Below are 15,445 nucleotides of genomic sequence, written 5' to 3'. Positions count from 1 at the left end.
GGGTCAGCTCAGTGATGGCCCTCTCTCCTTGTATCCCTTGCAGTCGGGAGCCATCATGACGGTCCTGGCAGCTGTTTGTACCAAGATCCCCGAGGGCAAGCTAGCCATCATCTTCCTGCCCATGTTCACCTTCACTGCAGGAAACGTGAGTGCCAGGTGGGTGGGGAGGGAGGCTGGAGGGACGGGTCACGCCTCTTCTCCTTTGGAGGTCTCCCAAGAGGCCTTTCACTTTTCTCACCGCTCTTTAAATATCCAAGACATTCAACCCTTTGGGCCTGTGGTGAGCACATGGCCAAGCACAGGGCCAGGAACGGTCCCCACTTGTGACATTTGCAGTCGGCTTAGGGCCTCTACTCTAGGAAGTGATCAGCATTTGTAAAGCCCATACTGTGTGCCAGGCCCTGTGCTGGGCTCTTTGCACTTACTGTCTCATTAGGTATTCACCACAATCCCGTGAGGGCCTCGGTCACCCAAGTCATAAGTATGTGAGGCAGGATTTGAACTCAGGTCTACCTGACCCCTGGCTGGGCACTCTAACCTAGAAGGGATCCTGAGAGAAGCAGAAATGAGCTCTGGGCGGGGAGATCAGAGAGAGCTCACTTCTGATGGTGAGCGGATGAGTCACCCAGACGTCCTGCTCACAGAGGACAGCGTACCAGGGTCCAGAGCCAGGCCTCGGCGAGGACGTCCCCGGTGTGAGACACGAGCCGTTGGCATCCCTTCTGTATGGTTCAGGACATGTCCCCGTCCTGCCGGAGCCACCTGCTGGCCTCTAGGGGCCTTTAGAGATGCCCCAGAGCCCCGGGGCACCTGGGAATGGCCCCTTTGTGAGTGACCTGGGCCCCGTTGCCCACAAGGGTGTTCCTTCTGGACTCACCGCTGCCCCTCACTGTGTGCCGGGGCTTCCCCTCCCTCCCTCCAGGGCGGCGCCTCATCTGCCTTCCTGGGCAGCTTTCTGGCCAGGTGCTAGCTTTCCTTCTAGAGACACTGCCTCTGAGCATGGGCCCGGCTGTTCATCTGAAAACAGACTAAGGCATTAGTCTTTTCATCTGATTTAGACTTTCTTCCAACACAGAAATAACTTGAGAAAATGTAATAATAGGCAGGATAGGTTAGAATGAAGTGAAGCTGTAGGCCACCTGCTTCCGGCAGATGTAGCCAATGGTTCTCATTGGGTGGGCTGCAGGACACCTCCCCCAGCCCAGTTCTCCAGGCTGCCCCAACTCGTAAGGCTGGGCAGGTGGACTGGCCTCTGGTGGTGGGTCCCACTCACTGGCCTGTAACTTCTGGCCCCTTCTTCAGCCTGGTGTTTGGGAGCTGATAGCCCTCACAGGCCTGCAAGTCCAAACACCCTCATTTTACAGATGAGGAAACTGAGCCCCCCAGAGGTAAAGTCACCTGCTGACAATCATTGCTGCCGGTATCTGGGCAGCATCTGAACTCTGATTTCCTGTCAAGTCCCAACATAGAGGGTCCAGTAAAATACTGGGGAAGGTCATGATGCACAACCTCACTAAAGAGAGGGCATCTGGCCCTTTCGTCTCATCTTCTGTCTTCAGAAAGCCATTCCCTGCCTTCCCACTTTAATTAAGTGGTCTGGGGAGCTAGGACTGCCGGGGGCCTCCTCCACAGAGCCTGCCCAGGAGTGTCCAGCACAGGTGTTATGAGGGTCTTGCTGAGATGCTTACGTAAGAGAAAAGCTTTAAGAACCAGCAGACTGACCTCCGGGGAAGCTTCGGGAGTCCCTGCTCCCCTGGTCTGCCTGCACTGCGGGGCAGGGCTGGGCACTGGGGTGATGAGAGAGGCCCTGGGTCTGAGGAGGTCACTGCCTGAAGTGGGCAGAGTAAAAGCTGGCCAGTGTCCGACCCCACGGGCCCAGGCTGCTCCCTGCAGACAAGGCCCGGCCATGATGGAAGCGCTGTGGGGCAGGGGGAGGGGAGGGGTACAGCAAGCTAACGGCAGGTCTGGGTGCTTTAGTTGGATTGCATTTCTTTAGAGAGCCAGCCACTCATGAACAATCGTGACAGAGTCACAAAAGTGCATCTGTAAAGCCCTTCACCCATACTGTCTCATGTGATCCTCACAACACCCCTGGGAGGTAAGTGTTATTGGTGTCCCCATTTTACAGTGGAGGAAACTGAGGCAAACAGAGGTCAGCTGGCTGGCTCAGGATCACCCAGCTAGTAAGTGTCTCAGGCTGGATTTGAACTCAGGTCTTCCTGACTCCAGTTCTGGTGCTCTGTGCACTATGCCACCAGCTGATTCAAAAACGTAGACTTTCTTTCAGCGTCTCCTCTGCCCTTTATCTGCTCCTTTCCTCACCTCCCTCTGTCTTTTCCTCAGAGAGGTCAGTTAGGACAGAGTAAAAGACTGAGGTCAGTGTGGTGAGCCCTTCGTGTGTCCCTGCTCCGTGGCCCTGAGCAAGTCACTTCCCCTGTGTGCATCTCGGCTTCCTCCTCTGTAAAGCAGGGAGGACGGAATAGCTGCTCCCCCCCTTCATGGAAGGGGAGCGCTCTGCAAACATTAGCACAGGTGTGAGCGGGGTATTCTTTGCCCCTGGACTTTTTGGTGAATCAGTGAGAGAATGCCCGTAAGGAATCACGTGCCATAGGAAGGCATCCCACTGGGTCACCGGATGTTTCAGGCCTTTCTCCATCGCACCCTCATACAGAGGCACCCGAACTCCTATTGGAGGAGCCGCCACGGAGGGGACACTTAGGGCAGCCAGGCCGGAGCGTGGGGCCTGCTTTCCTTCTCAGCTCCTGAGTGTGCTCCCAGTTTGGTGCTTCAGACAGAGAATGAGCCTCCAGCCAACCAGTGAAACAGTGTGAGTGCCACAGGCTTTGGGAGCTCGGCCAGATGGTCTGATTCATAATTACTAATATTCACTCTTGACTCAGTTTGTGTGTGATCTGTTGTTAATGCCCCTGGATTTTTCTGGCCTGAGTGTAAAAACATTCTTCCCCATCAGTGCCCTCTTTCTCTTCTGTCTCATTTTGCACACAAGGTTGGTTGGTCCCATCTGTCATTCCCTACCTCCATTAGGAGGCTTCGTGGCATCCAGGAGGGAGAGTCGGCCTTGGGCTGGCGAAGCTGGGCCCAGGGCCTGCCTCTGGCAGGGACTGTGGGACCCTGAGCAGGTCAGGTCTGCTGTCCGTGCTCTGAGCAGCTCTCATAGACTGCATTGATGGGGGGCTTCCCTCCCACTGCCAATGGGATCGAAGGTCTGTGGTAGAGCAGAGGGCAGGGGCATGGGCAGGGCCCTGCCAAAGGCTTCTTCCTGCACATCGTTAGGGCAGTGCTGTAAAGCTAAAGCTAGCATGAAGGGCCGACATCATGTCACGCTTTTGTAAGGGCTCGTGTGTCTTGCGTTATGCTGTAGGTATACCCCAAATATATGAGTTTTTCTAAATTGGTAGTGCATCCTTTTGTAAAGCGAATGAGACGCACCATCCCTAACCTCTATCTCAGTCCTTCCACGACTAAAGTGTGGCGCCCCCAGCGCCGAGAGCCCCTCGTGATGCTGCTGCCATCGGGGGTGGTGTGGGTCTGCTTTGGAAGTCAGTCCCAGCCTTTTGAGCCCCTCTTCCCACATCTCTAAGCCTTTTTTCAGTCTGGAGCTATGGAGAGCCTGTTCCTGCCCACTCACCTTAGTGCAGAGGGAGCTGGGGATGGGCCAGAATCAGCGACGGTGCTGGCGTGGGACGGTGGCCTAGCATGCCTCCCCTCAGGAAACGCTGGTCACGGCGGGGTGGTCTGGGCATGGATGGACCCAGCGGGCCAGACCCAGGCACGGTTCCGTTTAGTCCTGCCCAGGGGTGTAAAAAGAGTTAGCCTCTTTCTCTAGATGCCCATTGTCAGTTACTTCCAGTCCCCTTTTTCTTGGCCTTCTGGATGTTCCCAGAGGCGGTCTGGTACTGGGTGTGCCCCTCCTGGAGGGCGAGGGCTTCTGCTTCCATTTTGCCTGTCCTGCCTCATGCCTCAGGAGCAGGGCGTCCGATCCCCCGAGACAGCATTCTGATGGGGGGGGGCATTGCTTTTTCTATTCCCCGAAACAGTTTCACTAGAGGCAGACATAGGCGTGTTGTGCTGTTCCGGCAGAAGGGGCTGCGCTGCTGGGAATGAAAGCCCCCACTGGCATTTCCTCACGTCCTTTTGTGTTGGATTTTAGGCCCTGAAAGCCATTATTGCCATGGACACAGCCGGGATGATCCTGGGGTGGAAGTTTTTTGATCACGCGGCACATCTTGGGGGAGCCCTTTTTGGAATGTAAGTGTGAGTTTAACTTCCTAATGGGATTGAACATACATCTCCTTGCCTCCAGCTCCCAATCCTCTTGGTCTCCTTCTCCCAAAAAGTAAATAAATAAGTCCAGAAAAATTCATCCATCATCTGTAAAATGGGAACAGAATTGGACGTGGCTCCCCTCCCCCCATGTCTCTATTTATATCGCACAGTCGGTGGTGAAGACTTGGACTGCCAGTCATCTAATTGAGGTGTCCTTAATCTGGAACTGAGTCGGTACAATCTTGATTTATCACTTCCTCCTCTAATTTCTCATCAACCTTGGTCAGAGCAACTCATTGTATAAGGAAGCCCTTCTTCTGGAAGAAACACAGGTTTATCTGGAGGAAGAAAAGGCTCAGGGAGCCTTCTCAGGTCAAGTACATGGAGGAGGGAATGGGGAATTGGCCCCAGAGGACAGACTTAGGAGCAGAGGGAGGGAGGGTGCCCCCTGTCCTGAGCACTCCTCAGAGGAGAGGCTGGGGAGCCCTTGTCAGGGATCGACTGGAGCAGCTGGCACCTGAGGGCTGTCCCTTCTGCCTCCAGGCTGCTGTGACTCTGTGTCCAGAGCTGCAGAGATGGGGGTCAGAGGGTGAGGAAGGGGCAGCATAGCTCTGTGGAACTGTGGAAAGATGCCTGGAAGGCCGTGGAGACTGTGTACCAGCAGGGGTCCTTGCATAGGATGTGCCTCTGCCAGGCACATTCTTACGGAGGCAGGGTGGGTAGATTTTTTAAACTCACATTTTGGAGCTCTGACATCTAAAATCAAACTGAGTCTTAACATTTATTTTATTCTGAACTTAAACACCAGAAAAAGAGCATTGAGACATATACAGCAGAACATAAAAAAAAAAGTTGTATATGAAACCATGAATTTCTTAAAAAGTATATCAGTTCCACACATTACTTTCAAAAGCATCCTGCTTATTTTGTGCTTCCCTTTGAATTTCCCTCTGTTTTCTTCTATGCATTTTTAAAATGTTTCAGTGGTTCTCGTTCTCTCTCTCTCTCTCTCCCTCCCTCTCCCTCTCCTCACCCCTTTTCTTCCCTTCCCCCCCATCAACATTGCTAACCCCCAATTAGAAGCAAAGGGGGAAAATCCTCATAATTGATAAGAATAGTCAGGCCATGTCAAACTATGTGTCTGTCTCTTCTGCTCACTGATCCCTTCCCTTTCTGCCAGCAGGTACCTTCCTTGCTTTGTCCTGCCTCTTGGAGATGTGATTGATCTTTGCTCTGATAAGATCCTTAAGTCTTTCCAGTCGTTTTTCTTCCCAGTATCTTGTTCTTCTGGTTCTGCTCACTTCACTCTGCATCAGTTCATACTTGAAGATTCTCTGAAGTAATTTTTTTCATCATTACTTTCATTGCAGTGATATTCCACTATATTCACACGCCCCAGTTTGTTCAACTATTTCCCACTTGCTGGAAACCATCTTAGATTCTGGTTCCTTGACCTTTTCTTTCTTTTTTCTTTTCCTTCCTCCCTTAAGGATAAAGAAGGTTATTTTACTTACAGCTGTTCCTTCCCAGTGTTGTCCTAACCAACCCATCCTCACTTGTTTCCCCATTGAGATTGGTGTATTTCTACACCAAAGCTTGTGTGTGTGTTGGGCCCTGCGTTGTCCGTCTCATTAAAGATTGAAGTTAATCTGATGCCCGTGTCCTGGGCACCTTTCTCCTTGTTTTGTGTACTCTTCTTATGCACGCCTTTTATGAGAAATAACAAGTTCCAGCCCCTTCTTCCTCTTTTCTGCATTAATCTGTTCCTTTTATCTTCCTTTATCTTTCTTGCCTTAGACCTCAGGACAGAACGAATCCACCTCCTGGTCCTCCATTTTTCTTATTTCATTCCACCAGTATCTCTGGATGAGATTAAAGTTGTGAAGGGATTCTTCTTCTCGCTTCTGTTGGAATGTTAGTGCTGCATCATCTGCACACTGCCTCTTCTAATTGTTCAAATGCATGTACCATTCTAGATGTCTCTTGACTCTTGGGGTTTGCATTTCAAAGTTCCCATTCAACTCTTGTCTTTTCATACACTTAAAACCTCTGTTTGTATTAAAAGTTCATACTCTCTTTCCCCACTCCACCCCCAGCTTTTCAGAGGGAGTTATTCTGTATGTGAAGCCCATATCTTTTGCCTTTTGGAGTATTGTATTCCAAGCACTCCTCTCATGCAGAGTCAAAGCTGCCAGGTCTTGTGTGATCATCCATTTTAGAAAGCAATTCGGGATTATGCAACTAAATGACTAAAATGTTCATACTCTGAACCAGAGATTCCATTGCTGGGATTATACCCCAAGGAAGCCGTTGATAAGGGGGGAAAAGTCTCCATATACCATAAAAAATATTTATAGCAGCACTTTCTTCTTATAGCAAAGAATGAGACATAAAGTAGATGCCCATCTATTATGAAACAGTTAAATTGTGGCTCATGAATGTAATGGAATATTACTGCACTATAAGAAATGTTGTATGTAATGAATTCAGAGAAGCATAAAAAGAACTACATGAACTGAAACAGGGTGGAGTTAGCAGAACCAAGAAAACAATATACACAATGACCACAAAATCAAAAAGAATGCAACTCAGGGCAGCTAGATGGTGCAGTGGATAGAGCACTGGCCCTAGAGTCAGGAGGCCCTGAGTTCAAATCGAGCCTTAGACACTTGACGCTCACTAGCTGTGTGGCCCTAGGCAAGTGGCTTAACCTCGGTTGCCTCACCCCCCCTCAAACAAAAAGAATGCAACAATCTTATAAAAACCAAGCAGGACTTGAATGAAGAAAGTAATTCCCCAATACACTTTCATGGAGGTGAAAAGTCCAGTTTTTCTACATTACACACATTTTTGGACTTTCCCAATGTACCGATCAGTTCTGCGAGGTGGGAACGTAGCGGAGCACCGAACGCCGAGCCACACGGCACGAAGGACAGGGAGATGCAGGGTGCCTTGGCGTTGTGGTTAGGGACTGGGCCTCCGTGTCAGGAAGACCTGTGTTCAAGTCCTGCCTCTGACAGTTGGAAGCAGCAGTGTGACTCCGAGCAGGTCACGAGCGAGGGCCCTGGGCAGGTCACTGAGGCCGTGAGCTGTTGAGCTGCATTTGTGAAGGAAGTCTCCCTAGAGGAGTCCCCTGTGACAGTGAAGTCAATCTGATTTTATGTGCTCATACACACTTACCTACACACATCTCACACCCACACCCACGCATGCCACCCGCTCAGTGGGCACTCCATCAGTAGCCCTCACAGGCAGAGTCCGGTAGAGGAATCCAGACCCTGGCTTTTCTTTGCTGTCCCTCACCACGCTTTGGGGGAGGGGCAGCATTTGGTTGCCCTATTATGAGAATCCTCCCCTACCCTTTTTTTAAACAGAGGAGGAGCAGCGTGCTGCATGGGAACAGCTCCTTTCCGTAGGAGGTACCGCTGTGACATGGTGCCATTTTTAACTTCACCGATTAGTGAAGAGAAGTCCTCATGTTGGCAGTGATTCATTGTAGGTAAAAGCCTCCTTGACAGTGTCACAGCTTAAAGAGTAGGAGAAGCTTATGAGAAATGGTTGGAGTTTATGCTGATTAGTCTCCAAAGTGTTTCATATTAACACCTGAAAAGTTCCGACACTTGTCAGCTCTCTTTCCCACACACCTCCTTTTTCACTGATTTCACTGGAATTGGGTGGGCTTTTTTTAACCTGCAAATTTTTAGTCTCAGTGCATTCTGTAACCAAGATTCCAAAAGGCAAGAGACTTTCTTCTCAGTTTCTAAATCTGACTCTTCCCATTTCCTGAGTTTCTCCAGCTTGTGCCCGAAAAGTCTTTGTCTTTTCTTAATCCCTAAGGCAGCTCACAGAAGCAGGTTGTATTTTAGGGATGTCTAGATTATTGTGAGGAGCACCTGGTTGTCAGACTGCCTTAGAGCTCCCTGCCTTCCCATCCCCTAGAAGGGAGGATGCTGCAGCCATACTTAGTCTGAAGGATTTTCCTCCTTTGCCATAAGTGCCCTCATGCCCGTGACTCATTCAGCAGCTGGATCTTTATTTGTCTTAATCTCTTTCCTAGGTCAAAACAGTAATTATGCCATAACTCACTTTAACCTGTTTATACTGATCGTGCCGACTGACCAGGTCCTTAAAACTCTGTTTGGAGGAGCGTGGCTTCCTAGAAGGCGGCGGGAGGGCCAGGAGTGTTCATTACTGTGGAGACTTCCTCATGCCTCTGTTCTCCTACAGTCCTGGGTAGTGGGACAAGTAGCATTTGCCCTGTGCCTGCAATGATCAGGGCTGCTTCCCCAGTTATCATTATAAGAGACTCTGGCTCCGAGAACCACTGATTCAGTGTTTGCTCTTGTTTAAATGCTTCTCCACCTTTAAGCTTTTGCTTAATGAGCATAGAAAGCTGGCTTCCTGATACAGTTCAGCGAATGCACAAGTCACATTGGCAAGTGTTTATTGAGCCTGCTGCGTGAGGAGCTTCAGTTTAGGAAGCCTTTTTGTGTTCATGGTCTCATTCGAGAGTTCCAGCATTGCTGAGAGGTGATGTGAAGTGACTTGGCCAGCATAGCCCCAAGCCAGGATTCAGACCTGGCTCTCCTGAGCCCAGACCCCTCTCCCCCTTCATTTTGCATCAGACACCACACGTAAACATCCTGAATGATGACATTTCAGCGCCAGCCTAGCTCACGTGTGTGGCTGGCCTTAAACTTGGGTGACGTGGATGTCATCGCTGCAACTGCCCCTCCAGGGATGCCGATGGGGTCTGTGTCCTGACTTTTTGTTTTCTTTCTCCCAGATGGTATATTACATATGGCCATGAGCTGATTTGGAAGAACAGAGAGCCACTAGTGAAAATTTGGCATGAAATGAGGACTAATAGCCCCAAGAAAGGAGGTGGATCTGAGTAAATCCTGTTAGAAGAGAATCCTGCCTTGGTGTTGACCCCACCTAGAAGACACAGAGACGAACAGCACTCAGTCTCAGTATATCGGCTGCGGCCCCAGAAGCCAGAAGCCCGGGCCTCAGCACCGGTAGGGCCTGGATCTGTAATGGTATTTCCAGATGTTTGTCTCCAGTAGGAAGTGAATTAAGAGAACGTTGGCACAATAAATGTTTCTGTCTCTAGTTTGTAAGCAGAGGATGTTTCTTGAGGGCTGCAGCAGCTGCGCTTCTCACCTTCTGCTTAAACCTGGTGAGGGAGTCGGCCTCAAGCGCTCTAAGTCGCTTGTGAGCAGCGGGATTGTCCTTGCTCCCTGGAGAATTCACACGTTTCAACGTCGGCGTCAGACTGTGGGAGGCTCCGGTTCGGGCCCTGTTGGCTCTCCGGTGTCGTCCTGCTTTGGGGGTGGGGGTGGGAGGGGGCAGGTACCCAGCTTTGCTGTTGCTCCAGGTGATTGTTCAGGTGTCTTCGCCTGCTTCATCTGGGCCAGTTCATTCCTCTTGCTCCATTGGTTTTTGGTGAATGCAGACTCCTTTCTGGCCAGGTCTGGAAGGATGATGTCAGTGATTTTCACAGGACAGGAAGTGCTGCCCTGCAGTGAGTGGAGTACACTGAGATTCATTTTCAGTGCGGTTTTTAAATAGAAATTGTAATCTAGGTGTGGGAAGGCATTGACTTGGATGGCTTCACGTTTGAACCCGAGCCCAGCTCATCCGACATTTGATTCAGGAGGCTCATGCTCCAATTTGAATCTCTTACTAAACCTTTATTTGCTAGTCAGAGGCATAATCACCCTCCTTAGTGGAATCATTGTTCGTGCATGAGAATCATTTCTTGGAAATTCAGATTGTAGAGAATTTAAAGCAACACCAGCCTTTTTAACTTCTCCTGAAAAGTTAGCAAGAAACATTTTTTTAAATGAAGAGGAATGTATTAGGAGGCCAAGGAAATGAGGGCAGGGAAGTTTTCCTCCTTAGCTGTCAGGAATAGCATGAAATCCACTCCCTAAGGCAGCTCTGCAGTATCTGTCAACTAGCAGAATAGCCCCATCTTTGCATACAGAGGCGCGGCCTCTCTGGCTATAGGCTGCAGCAGGGCCCCTGCCATTGTGGGGCACAGGACAGAGGCCTGACCCCCTGACTGGTGCCTTCCAGTCCTGCTCTTGTTGGGGGCTGACCTTAAGGGGACCCCCTCTCAGGGCCCTATAGGCCTGCCCAAGAAAGCAAGGTAACCTGGGCACCTCTCCCTAATGTGTTCAGTCAGATAACCTGACATCAGCGGGGGAAGGGCACTTCATGTATGGAGGATGGTCATCCTTGACCTTTGGGAAGCATTGATCCCTTGTTGATGTAGTTTTACACTAGCCCTTTTTCCTGACAGTGCTGTATGAGATGCCATCATTACACAGTTTAAAATGCAAACATTTCTAACGAGTTAGTCAAGCCTTCGTTCAGTGCCTTCTTTGTGCCTGGCACCAGGCTGAAGATACAAAGACAAAGGGTGAACTAACCCCTGCACTTCAGGAGCTTCCATTCTCACTGGGGGAGCCACTGTGGACACATGTGGGCAGATCCAGAGCAGACAGAGAATGGGCTGGATGGGTGATGGTCTCTGTGGGGGGGCCGACAGGGCTAGCGCATCCCCTCTGCAGCCTTTCTGGAGTCACCCTCTCTGGCTCAGGGCTGCCAGTCACCCGAGGACCCATGTTCCTGGCCTTGCTCCACAGGAGCCTGCCCCCTTCCTGGGGTCAGGTCCGAGGGGTGGGGCAACACGTGCAGTCCAGTGCAGTCATCGTCTTAGGGGGGTTTACGTTAATTTTTCTTCAGTTACGAGAAAGGGTTAGTTCAAAGTGGAAAGATCCTTTCCCAGATATACACAGACACATATACATATACATAGATATGTGTATATTCATATACATACATGCATATATGTATATGTATGTGTGTGTATATGTATATACACACACATTCATATACACATGGAGGGTGTGTGTGTGTGTGTGTGTGTGTGTGTGGTGGTGCAAGGACAAAAGGAATCAAAATGTTTTTTTAAGAAACCCCCCCCCCAGTCTCAGCTTCCTCATCTGTAAAAACAGAAGATTAGACTAGAGTGTCCTTACGGCTCCTTTCAGCTCTGAACCCTCTGACCTTGGGATCCCACGAACATTGCCAGGAATTTAGGTCAAGCTCACCGTGGATCGTTTCCAGCATCCAGCTTTTTTCCCTCACTCCCCCCCAAGGCTTCCAAGCCCGCCACTCTCCCATTCCTTCGGATCACCAGCAGGGAAGGGCTCAGAATCCCACCTGCCCAGGCTTGCCTTGCTGTGGAATTTTTCTACATCTAGGGATTGGGAAGTCAGCGTTTTGCCCGCTGTAGACGCTGAGTGTGTTTTTGTGGAGTTTGAATTCAGCATAGACAGCCAGGTGCTGCCTTTTACCTCCTCCCCTGTCTGAGGCTGCATTTTTAAAGTGCTGACTGTGTGCCCCAGTCTGAGCTAAGCCCTGGGAATACGTGGGAAGGCACAGCCCGGGTCCCCTCAAGCAGCAGGCTTCTAACCGCCTTGTCATCACCAGGCGTATACCCTTCCCGTGTGAAGATCATTCTTGAGCAACAGTAAACCAACCTCTTCTGTTCTGCAGGCTTTCTGTATTTCTTGGGGAACCTTTTTCTTATTGTCTGTCACTTGCTGGACTCTCTGGCCTTGCCCTACAATATCTTGGCCCTCCTGGCTCCTCTTGACTGTCCTCGGCCACCCCACCCCCCGCCTTTGTCCTTCTAGATCTGGGGGTGCCCTCACCCAGTGCCAGCTTTGAGAGACCCCCGCGCCCAGCCCACTCTGGGCTCCTGGCCAGGTTCTCCTGCCCTGGCCTCGGGCCTGGGTCCACACGACCCTGCATTCAAGCTCCTCCTTGCCATTGGCACCAGTATCTTCATTTCCAAGGGATTAAACTTCTTGGCAATCAGTCAACAAACAAGCATTTATGAAGCACTTACTGCATACCAAGCACCGTGCTAAGCTTAGCTGGAGATACAAAAATGAAAGTGAAGCTGTTCCTGCCCTCAGGAAGCTCTCGTCCCATTCCCCAAACCCTGAGGACATTGCTTAGCCCCCAAACATGATGAATACAAGGGCGCTTCAGCCAGGGTGAGGGGCGGGTCTCCTAGAGATGTTCTTGGGGCTTCGGCTGTGTCTCGAAGGAACCTTGGGAGGGGTCAGGGAGGAGGGTGGTGGACTGCTTGTGTTTTGTTTTGTACCTAGACCTTCCTCTGGCTCTCCCGTTGCCTCTTCAGACTCTGATGGGCCCTGGCACAGAGCCACGCCAGCTGAGCAGCCCTGATAGAGCCTGGCCCTCAGGAGCCCTCCGCTGACCCTCTTCGTCCTTGCCGCCCAGCTGTCAGTACTGCCAGCCACTCGCTGCATTACTTCCCACTTCTGTCACAGCCGTTCAGTGAGACGAGGACCCGGCTTTGTCTCTGTCAGCTGCGGGAAAGCCGCCGTCACTCCCTCATGAGCTGCTCCGTGCCCCACGGGTGTGCTTGGGTGACAGGAGGGGTGTTTTGGGAACATTAGGTGACAGATTTGGAGCTAGAAGGGGAGTCATCCGGTCCAACTCGCTTTTACAGAGAAGGAAACTGAGGCCCAGATGTGCTCAAGGTCACGCAGGGAACAAATGGCAGATGTGAGATTTTAACCCAGATCCTCAGCCCCCCAACCTGGGGTTCATTCCACCACACAGCCCTGCCTCCAGTGTGGGGTTACTGCTAGGCAGAGACCAGCGCTAGACTCCCGAGGCACAGGCACCTACTGTGTGCTAGGCACTTGGGGCTACAAGGACAAAAACGAGGTCCAGTCCCTGCCCTCAAGGAGGTTACACTCTGATTCTTCTGGGGGATACAAGTAAACCAGTAAATCCAAAATAACATGAGAAGAGAGAGCGCTGGCCACTAGGGAGATGAGGAAGGGCTTCCCGTAGGAGGTGACCAACCCATGATCTGAGCTTTGAAGAAAGCTAGGGATAGATGGTGCAGTGAATAGAGTGCTGGGCTCAGAGTCAGGAAGACCTGAGTTTAAATCCAGCCTCAGACACTTTCTAGCTGGGTGACCCTGGGCAAGTCACTTCCCCCTTTTTGCCTCAATTTCCTCATCTGTATATTAAGCTGGGGAAGGAAATGGCAAACCTCTCCAGTATCTTTGCCAAGAAAACCACAGAGTCGGACGCAACCAGATAACAAAGGAATTCCAAGGTGTCCCGACCATTCACATGGCCAAGTCTCGAGCCAGGAAACCTCTGGGTCCCTTTTTCACCCTTTTATTTCTACTAGATAGAGTTTGCCACCCTGTTTCCTCACTTCTCCAGAGCGCTGCCATCCCCGTGTGTTCTGGTGAGCTCTGAGGAAGCGATGCGTCTGGGGAGAAAGGCAGGCACGCCTTCCTGTTACCAGGGAGCCGGGCCTGTGAGCAGAGAAAGGGAAGCCAGATTTGGGTAAATCCGATCCCGTTTTTCTGTTTCCAGGGTACTTTGCCTTCCTTCCTGACTGGCTGCAAGTCAGCCTTGACTGTGGGCCCAGCCTCGGTTTTTCTGTTCAGTTGCTTTGGCTCTCGATGCTTTTCCCCCCCGACGCTGTAATTTTTGTTCCCTTTTGTACCAGACAGACCTGTTCAGATCAGGACCCATTCTGGATCTGATGGTTTTAGAGTTGCCTAGGGGCCCTGAGAAGCTGTGTCAGATCCTAGGCTTGAACCCGGGCTTTCCGACCTCCCAGGCTGGCTTCCCTAGCCTTGGTAGCCCACACAGTCTCTGGATGACTCCTAGGTCTGAATGGGACTTTGGAGACCGGCTAGTCCAACTTAGGGACTTCTGTCTGCACTATCTTAAGGTTCCACTTATGGACTTCCAAAGGATGAGAATTCACTACCCCCCAAGGCCTGCCATTCCACCCTCAGATGCCACCAATCCCTTCAAAGATTGTTTTTTGGTCAGCTGGAACATGAGCCTGCTCCTCATGTACCTGCATTTCACAGAGCTGAAGCCTGCAGCTCAGATGTGTGTGGCCTCACCAGCGCGGTCTTTGCTCATGTGCTGATTCCTTCTGCACAGCCTAAAACTTACATCCCTTCAGGCTCACAGCTTACCCCTCTTCCATTGCTAAACTCATTTCACAGGCCCTCACACTCTTACAATGCACTTCTGAACCCACCACTCTATTAAAAATGTCAGCCTTTTAGAGGGAGGCAATGATCTCTTCATTGCTGCATCCAACAGTCTTTTCTGGCCTTCCATCTGACCTTTCTGCAGGACCCGATGCTTTTGGCCACTCCCATCTCCACATGCTCTCCTTCCTTTCCTGGTCCTTCCTGTTTTCTCTTCCTCCTCACCCCGAAGTCTGGGGGCCATGCCAACCCCAGGTTCTTCCACAATAAGCCCTCTCATCTTCTCTTTCTGGGCGCTCTCCTTTGGAAATCTCTGCTCTTCCTGTCGGTTCAGTTATCACCTCTGTGCAGGTAATTTCCGGTTCTGCACAGTGAGCTCTGAATCTCTCCCCTGAGTTTTAGTCAACTGACTTCATTCAGTGAGCATCTACTGAGTGTGTCTGTCCTTTGCCAGGCACAGTGCTGCTGGTCGGAGATACTGAGATGTTTGAAGCATCCCAGGGTCATCCCAAGTATCTGACAGCTGCCCGCTGAGGGCAGCCAGGCGCAGTGGATGGTTAAACTGGAGTCAAACTCCACCTTGGACACTTGGGCAAGTCACTGAATCTGGATGTGCCTCAGTTTCCTCGTCTGTAACATGAGAGGACTGGACTCAGTAGGCCGCAAGGCCCCTTCTGATTATAGTTCTGTAATCCTAGGACACTGTGTCTATCCCATGGGGGCCCCAGACCCAACTGCTCTGATGGCAATGTCCCTCAACTCCCTGACTTTGTTAATAGTCGAGGCTCCATTACAGGACCTCACTTGGTTTACTCATGCACTCTTGGTCATCCTTTCCCAAAACCACAGCCACTTTTGACTCCTCCCCCCATGTCCAGCCCACAGCCAACTCCCCTCACTGCTCCCTCCCAGCTATCTCTTGCAGCAGTCATTTCTCACCTCACCTGTTGTAATGACCTCCCAATTAGCATCTGCTTAGTCTCGGGCTCCCACTGGCCTTTTTCCACAGGGGCCAAAGCCATCCTCCTCTGGTTTCAGAAAAATCTGGAAGATTTTTATGAACTGACACGGAG

At 51.0% G+C, this 15,445-nt stretch overlaps 1 protein-coding gene across 1 annotated transcript in view; it reads left to right on the top strand.

Moving 5' to 3' along the window:
• The window catches only part of PARL (presenilin associated rhomboid like), a 36,706-nt gene extending 27,296 nt beyond the window's left edge, over positions 1 to 9,410 (top strand). The window contains 3 exon segments of the mRNA XM_021005715.2: positions 44 to 145; positions 4,172 to 4,269; positions 9,074 to 9,410. Of these exon segments, the coding sequence (XP_020861374.1) occupies positions 44 to 145; positions 4,172 to 4,269; positions 9,074 to 9,185 (312 nt within the window). The 3' untranslated portion in view covers positions 9,186 to 9,410.
• The last annotated feature ends 6,035 nt before the right edge of the window (positions 9,411 to 15,445 follow it).

The sequence above is a fragment of the Phascolarctos cinereus genome, unplaced genomic scaffold (assembly GCF_003287225.1).
Source record: "Phascolarctos cinereus isolate Bilbo 61053 unplaced genomic scaffold, phaCin_HiC Scaffold_5;HRSCAF=322, whole genome shotgun sequence".
NCBI lineage: Eukaryota > Metazoa > Chordata > Mammalia > Diprotodontia > Phascolarctidae > Phascolarctos > Phascolarctos cinereus.
Note: the sequence above shows the minus strand (reverse complement) of the source record. Positions and strands in the feature narration are given on the sequence as shown.